Raw genomic sequence first — 9,499 nt, forward strand, 5'->3', positions numbered from 1 at the left:
AGCATCCTAAATGTGAGAAACAGAAAATGTGTGAAGCTTCCTAAATTCAAGCAAAAACTAAAAAGTCTTGGACCCATGGGAGCAGAAGTTCCTCCATAGAGTCACGACTCACATGATAAAATTAATGCCTGTATGTATCAGTTTCTCTGTATTGGATCTACACCGCTTTCAATCTTTTTAAACCAAGCCCTAAACGTCAGCCCATGGGGAGTTTTTCTCCCAGAAGATCCCAAAGGGATTATAAGAATTTGATGAGAAAGACACGTGGTGAAATGAAAGCTTGGAAGAAAAGCATTCTCTCCAAGAAAAATTGTCACATCAGTGGCGCACGGTGGTTAGCAAGAGCTAACATCCACCTTAAGTGGTATCAAGAGCTGGAGCAATTGAACAACAATAAGAAGAAAATGAGCAATAAATCAATTTTTACTGTGTGCTACTAAACAGACCTCACTAGAAAAATATGTGCTAATACTGCCAATAAAAGGATGGATGGGAACAGACGGCAGCAAGGACAAGCACTCCCACATTTTCTGAAGAAATAAATGATTTTTAAAATTATTTTTGTCTTAGCCAATAGCCTCCTGATGAATAAAAAAGAAAACTGGAATGTTTTCTTGTGTATTTAGTACAGATGCAGCAAGTGGACAACATGCTCTTTGTTTACAGAGAGGAAATATCTGCTCACTGGAGTGACAACCCATTTTGTACCCTTACTGAATGTGGCTGCACTAGTGCCAGGGTTTTGTGATTTTTTGTTGTCGGTATTCCACATCATAACATCATATAAAGCACTGGCAGTTAAAGAGTTAATGTCCTGTTTTCTGGGGACTGCCTTTTTTTGGGTGCTTGGTTCTCCTGGGGGAGGGGAGGAGCTGCACGCCCCAGGGGTCTTTGCGTCTGGAGGGGGTAGTGAAGCCGGCGGGCAGACGGAGCTCTCTCTTCGTACCCGGCGGGGAAGCACGCGGTCCCCCTGCAGCTTATGGCGTAAGATTTTCAGCTTGAAACTTTCTCTGTTTAATTTATTGGCCTCAATTTCGATATAATATTTAGTAAATTAACGTTCCTCCTCAGATTGGCGCTGCTGTTTTATTTTAGACCCGTCTACGGTTTTCCTGCCCTTCCCCTTTTCCCTTTGTTTTCCCCAGGGCGTGGGTCCTCGGGTCCCCTGCCGCATTAGCCACGGGACTGGTCCAAGCAGGTCCCTAAACCGCCGACACCTTTTTTTTTTTTTTTTTCCTTTTTTCCGGGCCTGTGGGTCTGCTGTCCCCCTGTCACGGACACAGATCCATAGATAACACCGTGACAGCTAGCTTCCCTGGGAAAGCTATCCTGACATCCCTATGGGACTCCCCACTGCTGTCATATCTCTTCCTTTTTTCATGCCCTACATCCCTCAGCCACTGCTCTCTGTTTCACCTCTTTGGTTTGGTGTAGGTTCCCAACTCATGCACCTGTCTACACTGCACCCTGATAACAGACATACACATCTAGAAACTGTGTAATTGATGTAATATGTTCCCTGTTAAAAACGGAATGAAATGAGCCCACAGGCTGAAATGAAGAGAGACAGTTAACACCTGTTGTCGCCAGAGATAATGCTCTCTGATGCAGAGACTTCCAGACTTATAAGGACCATTTCATCCACAAGTTCATATCCAAATTCACTGCAGCAGCCTTCTCTTCCATATCTAAGTGGTTGATACAGACTGCCCCGAAGGCAATTATGGATAAATAGGCACCTCCTGTGCCTTGATTCCAATGATTTCTAGATATGTCTCATGCAAGAGGAATTTCATGGCAGGGGCATGAATATCATTGCCTGGAAGTGAAGTCTAAGCAACAAGCTCAAGGTAGCTTCTCAGCATCTCCTTGCTGATTCTCAGTAAGAATCCACCCGAGTCTCAGCAGTGCCAATGTGGTGAAGTTTTCTCTTGTGATGGCACACTCATCATGCTATAATCCTTTGTGGTTCCTTGGTATAGCATAGTCAGGATTTCCTATCAGAAATATCTATGGGGAAAAACACCTTATGAATGGTACTTACATACATTATGAAACATATATGGGCATCTTTCCATAGGTGTGGATATGCATGCTCACTTAATCACATTTCTGAATGAGACATTCAGGCAATAAGACCTGATTTATAAACAGACAAATATCAGCTTTGATGATCCATGTGTCAGATTAGTTCCTAAATACAACAACCTTTGCACAACTTCCCCAGGGATCAAACACTGGATCAGAAATTCAATACCTATTTATAATCAGTTAATCATGGCCTGGTTTGTGAGTTCTGCTACCCTGGCTGAGCACTGGGGTTCCCTTTAGACAGCTTAGAGGATCCTTGTGTTCACTCCAGTTGCTGAAATCAGGGAGTCATAGAACCATAGAATGGCCTGGGTTGAAAAGCACTTTTAAGTTCATCTAGTTTCAACAACCCTGCCATGGCAGGGTCGCCAACCACTTGACCAGGCTGCCCAGAGCCACATCCAGCCTGGCCTTGAATGCCTCCAGGGATGGGGCATCCACAACCTCTCTGGGCAACCTGTTCCAGTGTGTCACCACCTTCTGAGTGAAAAACGTGCTCCTAACATCTAGCCTAAATCTCACCTGTCTTAGTTTAAAACCATTCCCCCTTGTCGTATCACTATCTACCCATGTAAACAATCATTCCCCCTCCTGTTTATATGCTCCCATCAAGTACTGGAAGGCCACAAGGAGGTCTCCTCAAAGCCTTCTCTTCTTTAAGCTAAACAAGCCCAGTTCCCTCAGCCTTTCTTCATAGGAGAGATGCTCCAGCCCTCTGATCATCATGGTGGCCCTCCTCTGGACCTGTACCAAGAGCTCTGTGTCTTTCTTTTGCTGGGGGCCCCAGGCCTGGACACATTACTGCAGATGGGGCCTCACAAGAGCCGAGTAGAGGGGGACAATCACCTCTCTCTCCCTGATGGCCACTCCTCTTTTAACGCAGCCCAAGATATAGTTGGCTTTCCAGGCTACAAGCGCACACTGGTGGCTCATCTCCAGCTTCTCATCCACCAGGACTCCCAAATCCTTCTCCACAGGCCTGCTCTCAAGGAGTTCTTCCCCCAGTCTGTATAAATACCTGGGATTGCCCTGGCCCAAGTTCAACACATTACACATGGTCGTGTTGAGCCTCATGACGTTCACATGGGCCCACTTCTCCAGCCTTGTCCAGTGAGCCTTGTTTTATCCCCTTACCCCTTCATACCTAGTTTCAAGCCCTCTCAACGAGCCCTGCCAGCTCCTGGGCTAGATCCATTTCCCTTTTTGAGACAGGTGGGACCCATCTGTGAATCTCCCCATGGTGAAGAAAGCCAAAATTCCTGCAATGGCACCAGCCTCTCAGCCATGTATTTATCAGACGGGTTTTCCTGGCCCTCTCAGTATCCCTCTCTGATACTGAAGGGATACATGGAAACACCCCGTGTGCTCTCAGCCCAATCCCCTGGCATTCTTTGCATAGTACCTAGGCTTCCCTCAGTGTCTTCTTCTCTGCCAGCCTGAACTATCAGTGTGGGATAACAATCAGAGGGGCAAACCGGGCCAGGAAGCTTTCTGGTAACGTGCCTGCCTGGGCCCCAGGGAGGCAGCACACTTCCCTGTGGGTAGGGCCTGGCCGTCATATGGGGCCCTCTGTTCCCTTCAGAAGGAGTCGCCTACAACAATCACCCTTCTTTCCTTCCTGGCAGAGGCAGTCTTGAGGTGAGGAGTTGACTGCCTAGCCCTAGACAACCTCCTGGGTGGACCACACTCATAGCCCACTCTGTTTGCCCACATTCCCTGAGAACAGCCTCTGTACGTTGGGGTCTGGCCGCCATCACTCCCAGCTCCACCCACAGCGCCTCAGAGCCGCGGGGCTTCCACCCTGAGGAGGACTGCAGCTGCTCCCTGCCTCTCCCTGTGCTGCTTCCCGCTTCTTTCCCACAAATTTCTTGTGATGGCCTGGCTTCGTTCACATGATCTCCTATCCCCATCGTAGGAGGAGATTCTTTCCTTACAACTTCCACAGCCATTTTTTTGGTCTTGCATCTATGTGTGTCCGTGAGTGACTGATACTATACAGAACCAGCCCTCAGAACTGACAGCACTGTCCTAATGCAGGAGGAAAGCCCAAGCTCTGAGGCAGCTGGAAGCAGCCCAGAGGATGACACGTAGCCTGAACACGGTGGCACCCCCAAGCCCACAAACAACCCCAGAACAGGGCTGCCGCCCTTGCCACTCTTAGTCTTTGAGGATTTTGGACACTCTGGCCTGGCTGTGGAGGGGGCCAGAACCCAGCTCAGCCTGGATAGGCCCAAGTGGAGGAAAGTCTGGGAAGCCACTGAGGAGGAAACAACCCTGCGGTCGAGGTCTCTACCTCTGCCCACCTCAGGAAAAGCAGAAAAGAATGAAGCTGACAAATGAGCGTAAGGTCACCCAGCTTTATTGTGTCTTGGCTGCCGGGGACCAGAGCCAGCAGGTGGGACTGGCACACAGCTGCTCCTACACAGACTTTGGGGTTGGCTGTGGGGATTTTTCCGAAGATGGACACGGGAGTGGCTTCATGCTCAGAATGGCTCCCGCTCTCTGGACCAGCCCTCATGGTCTCCTCCTTCCTTGCCGGCTGGGCTGTCGCCTGCCTTCAGGCAGCTGGGACTCCCTTGAGGGCATCTGCCTGCTGCCACGCTGTCTTCTGGGGCGGCTCTGGGAACTTGAGGCCCGATCTTGTAATGGGGAACGGCTTCGTGTCCGGCCTGACCCCCACATTCTGTGAGCAGCCACTGGGGAGTCTCTGGAGGACCTCAATGCCCTCTGTCTGGTGGAGGTCTGGGAGCTGCTCTCAGCACTTGCAGCTGCTGTCCGTCTGCTCCTTCGGCGCCCTCGGCGTGGCTCAGAGGAATCCCGATCCTCACGTAAATGGTGGCAGAGCTCTGTCTCGGGCTCGCTGGGACGGCCGCTGAGCTCAGGCAGCTGGGGATGGTGTAACGGGCCTGACGCTGCTTGGCTGGTGGGTCCTGAGCTGGTGTTCTCAGGGACTGAGGAGCTGTGGGATGGCCTCAGCCCCTCCTGGCTGGCACTGCTGGAGCCAGCGAGCTCCATGTTTGCGCTGGAGGCTGTAAGGGAAGGCAGGAAGGTCAGCAAGGTGAACCTGCAGCTCCAAGCTGGGACAGGCTGTCATCCCTCCTGGGGCAGAGACTCTGGCAGGGCCACCCTGAGCACCCGCTGCCAAGCCTCACCTGGCCCCCCTCCCAGGGACGTGCGAGTGTTTGCATCTTACCGGTGCCCACGCCAGCACAGCTGTCACACTCCCAGCTGTCTGTGGTGTCTGCCAGGGAGGAGCAGCGCCGGTGGGTGCCTTGAGCAGCACAGGAGCTGCAGAGCAGCAGCTGCCAGGGCCTGGGGAAGCAAAAGGGTAGTGGCTGTGAGGACAAAGGGAGCCAAGGCACATCTTGAGGGAGTGCCCGGCACATGTCGGCTGCTTAGTCCTTGCTCCCCCGGGCGGTGGTGAGGCTGAGGTCCACCACAGAGCCCCAAGGAGCTGCTGAGGAAACTCACCCCTCTTCTTCTGCCTGCTCCCTGCCTCCTGGGTTGAGGCACTTGCTGACATCGCAGCGCTCATGCCTCTCTCGCAGCGATGCATACGCATCGTTGTCCTCCCATGATGGTGGTCTGCCGGAGAAGGGAGAGAAAGGGATGAGCCCCCAGTGCTCCTGGCGTAAGGCAGGTCCAGGGCATCCCTGCTCATCCACAATGAGCCTTCTTCCAGCTTCTCCGGGAAGCCGAGGCCAGCGCTGCTGGACTGCAAAGGGCCAGGCCTGCCGGCACAGACCCTGGGCAGGCCCAGAACTCAAGCCTTAACATCTATTGAGTCAAGCAGAAAGACACCCACCGGGATGTGGTTTGGATCCCCAGAATGGTCATTTCATAGCAGAATTGCTTCTTATCTCTGCATATGGGACATTGGAAGCACGCTGCGCCGGCGCTCATGGCCTGTCCCTGCAGGCAAAGCACAAGCAGTGTGAGTGTGAGCAGGGCCTGGTGCTGCTGAGCACCAGCCATGGCCGCAGGGTGAGGGGAGGGCTCCTACCTGGATGCAGCAGCGGTGGAACCAGGCGTGCTTGCACACTGGACAGACCATGGTGTGGTAGGACAAGGTGTCCCCCACGGGCTCCAGGCAGATGAGGCAGTTGGTGTTCTGTGCTGGAGCTGCCTCCACTGCCTGTTGAGGGCGGTGCTCCCGGCAGAAGGACCTGGGGGAAGGTGGAAGAAGGGACGGGCACAGTGAGAAATGTTGCGAGGTGGGCAGAGGAGCAGGAAGGAGCCGCAGGTCCCTGCTCTGGCTCTGGCGTGATGCTGGGAGGTGTCGCTGCGGGTTCCTCCCTGGCTTGGCTGCTGCTGACAGCCCTTACCTGCGTGGCCCATAGAACTGGGTGACACATTCTCCATCTGCAGCACAGGGCAGATGGAAGCATTGTTCACAGCCGCTCTCTGCGCAGCTGATGGTGGCCCCCCTCTCGCCACAAACAAAGCATTGCTGGAAAGAAAGAGCAGAGCAGACCCATCAGCAGCAGGCTCAGGGCCTCCATGGCCAGCCCCGGGACTCTGGACAGGGCACAGGATGCGGGCACTGCTGGGTCACGCTCCGCAGTGCCCCCTGGCAAACAAGGCTCATCTGCTGTGGCAGGACATTGTCCCGGAGCTGTTTGGAAGGGCCACGACTGCTTTCTCTGGGTCCAGACTGAGCTGGTGTGAGCCTCTCCTGGCACAAAACACCCTGCTCCATTCAGGTCCTTACCTTCTGGTTTGCATGCTTGACTCTGCGTCTGATGGCAGCAAGGGGGAGGCGCACGGATTCCCCTCGTGGGGTTCCTTCTTCAAAACGGATGGTGGCAAAAGTCTGTAGGAGAGAAAAGGGCAGGTATCTCCTTAGGAGAGAAAGGAAAGGAGCAACCCCAGCAGGAAGTTGGCAGGAACCCTTGTGGGAACTCACCAAGCAGAACTCATGGACACAAACTCCACTGTCAGAAAATGTGCGCCCGCAGATGTTCGGGTCAACATCTGCCCGGCCACACAGCACGCACGCTGGAGAGGAGAGAGCAAATGTGAGCAGCGGTGAGCACCTTGCGGGGCCAGGTGTCCCTGAGGCTGTCCCAGCGATGGGAGCTGTGCACAGGAATACTTGGCTCTCACCTGACTCCCCTGAGTCGGGGGCCTTCCGCTTCCTATTGGACATGGTGTGCATCGACGGTGAGCTCTCGGAGAGTCCCTGCTCTCTCTGCGCCTCACCAGGCCGCACTGATGCTCGTCCTGAGCCTGGCAGCCTTTGCTCTGCTCCCAGCCCCGCAGGTCACAATGGCCACTCCCTGCCACCCACTGTGACATCATGGTCACTACCTCACAGGGGGTGTGGGCGTGGGTCCCCAGGCAAGAGAGCAGCAGCTCTGGCAGGCAGCGCAGAGTGAGGCCTCGGTGCTGCCATGCAGCAGGGCGGAAGGATGGCCTCCCTCTTCCTGCTGGCAGAGCTCCCCTGCCAGAGGCAGGAGCGGAGCTGTCCCTTGGCCAGGCCTGCAGCCCTGGAGCCACACGAGCATTTCTAGCCTGAGTCTAGTCTAGGTTTCTAGAGAGTCTAGGAAAGGTTTGCAAGTCAACAGCATATTTGGTATCTAGCGTGTGTGGCGAGTGACTTTTTATATGGTTTCGTGGGTATAGGACAAGGTGGAACAGTTTTAATCTAAAAGGGGAAATCCTGGCTTGTCTCAGAAACAGTATTGCCAGCAGGAGCAGGGAAGTAATTTGCCCCTCTGTACTCAGCACTGGTGAGGCCGCACCTCGAGTGCTGTGTTCAGTTTTGGGCCCCTCGCTGCAAGAAAGACATCGAGGCCCTGGAGCGTGTCCAGAGAAGGGCAGCTAAGCTGGTCAGGGGTCTGGAGCACAGGCCTGATGAGGAGCTGCTGAGGGAGCTGGGATTGTTCCGTCTGGAGAAGAGGAGGCTCAGGGCAGACCTTGTTGCTCTCTATAAGTACGTGAAGGGAGGTTGTAGTGAGCTGGGGGTCGGCCTCTTCTCTCATGTAACTAGTGATAGGATGAGAGGGAATGGCCTCATGCTGTGCCAGAGGAGATTCAGGCTGGACGTTCAGAAAGACTGCTTTTCCAAAAGAGCGGTCAGGCACTGTAATTTGCTGCCCAGGGAGGTGGTGGAGTCACCAACCCTGGAGGTGTTCTGGGAACATTTAGACGTTGTATTGAGGGATGTGGTTTAGTGAGAACTATTGGTGATAGGTGGACGGTTGGACTGGATGTTCTTGTAGGCCTTTTCCAACCTTGGTGATTCTCCGATTCTATGATTCTTCCTGATTCCTAGATAGAACAACTTTTTCTCAGCTTCCCCGGGGAGCAAACATTGGATCAGAAAATCAATGCCTATTTATCATCAATAAGCAGAGCTCGATTTGCCGAGCTGTTTGCTGGGGAGAAGGGTGGGCACAGCATCACTTCCCTATTGCACGGTTGTCTTCAAGCAAAGGTCGTTGTTGCCATAGGAAAAAAATACAACATCTTGCTTGTTCAAATAGCAAACGAACGACCAACTGAAAGAAAATCTCATTTGAAGCCCAACTTATCACACTGATGCGCTGTTACTTTGTTCCTTTTTCTAAAAGTATTATTTTATTTTTCACTTAACCGGAGTGTTGAATACTTTTACTAGGCAACCCTAGGGAAATTCTGCTGAAGGGGAGATATTCTGAGACTTGGAGAAGAAAGGAAGTATGACCGTGAAGTTCACACAGCAGTGACGAGTAGAAGCAGATAGGAGACATGGGCCGGCATTGTGCCTTGTGGAATGATTGGCATCTGTATTTGGATTTGTCCAGCTCAAAAGGAATATTTACCTATACACATCAAAGCTGCAACCCTTATACAGACACTGGAGGGAAACTGTCCTACGCAGGACACAAGTCCCTTCAAGTCTACATGTAAATTGAGTCTGGAAAACTGTGCTGGGTGAAGCAAAATCCAAGGTAGCAGGGAATCTATGACCACCTCAAAAGATGCAGCAGTTAATAGAGAGAGCACTGAGAAAGCATACTGAGCTCTGCTTTTTGCTCTGTAAGAGCACTTGCTCTGTAAATGGCAGGTGGAAGGCGAGGTTTAAGCGGATCGGAAGAATTCCAGTACGTATAGCTGTGGCTACTCGCAGACAGCATTGTAAAGTGAAATGTTGTAAAGACAAACATTCCATATTTATTTATTTTTTAAACATTTTCTAAGTTTGTTCCTGTGGAAATGACAATCTCCTTCACGTGGATCTCAATTCCCTGAACGCAAAGCAGTCCCTAAAATAAGAAATCCTGCTCTCAGTCTAAACTTGTCCAAGTCCATTCCAGTTTGGCTTAAAGGACGCCAAGCTCCAGGCCCAGCGGGTCACAAAGACTACTTCCTGCCACCCACTGTGACATCATGGTCACCACCTCACAGTGAACGTGGGCACAGG

General features: G+C 52.4%; 1 protein-coding gene across 2 annotated transcripts; it reads right to left on the minus strand.

The window, feature by feature from the left end:
• LOC110392827 (PHD finger protein 7-like) lies at positions 4,435–7,846 on the minus strand. 2 transcript variants are annotated; one of them, XM_021385193.1, is made up of 9 exons: positions 7,198–7,846; positions 6,998–7,089; positions 6,803–6,904; positions 6,417–6,541; positions 6,095–6,257; positions 5,897–6,003; positions 5,563–5,676; positions 5,285–5,403; positions 4,435–5,120 (listed from the first exon to the last, which is right to left on the minus strand). In XM_021385193.1, exons 1-9 carry the CDS (start codon positions 7,247–7,249, stop codon positions 4,606–4,608), a joined length of 1,389 nt encoding a protein of 462 aa, XP_021240868.1. In that variant the 5' UTR covers positions 7,250–7,846; the 3' UTR covers positions 4,435–4,605. The 2 variants fall into 2 exon arrangements, with proteins under 2 accessions (XP_021240868.1, XP_021240867.1); XM_021385192.1 differs by having other exon boundaries at positions 6,803–7,089.

Source organism: Numida meleagris, chromosome 1 (assembly GCF_002078875.1).
Source record: "Numida meleagris isolate 19003 breed g44 Domestic line chromosome 1, NumMel1.0, whole genome shotgun sequence".
NCBI classification, from domain to species: Eukaryota; Metazoa; Chordata; class Aves; order Galliformes; family Numididae; genus Numida; species Numida meleagris.

Coding starts and splice junctions, on each gene's coding strand:
- LOC110392827 (XM_021385192.1), bottom strand. CDS start 7,249: ATGCACACCATGTCCAATAGGAAGCGGAAGGCCCCCGACTCAGGGGAG. Junction 6,542..6,802: donor TCAAGCATGCAAACCAGAAG/GTAAGGACCTGA, acceptor CTTTCTTTCCAG/CAATGCTTTGTTTGTGGCGA. Junction 5,121..5,284: donor CTGTGCTGGCGTGGGCACCG/GTAAGATGCAAA, acceptor CTTCCCTTACAG/CCTCCAGCGCAAACATGGAG.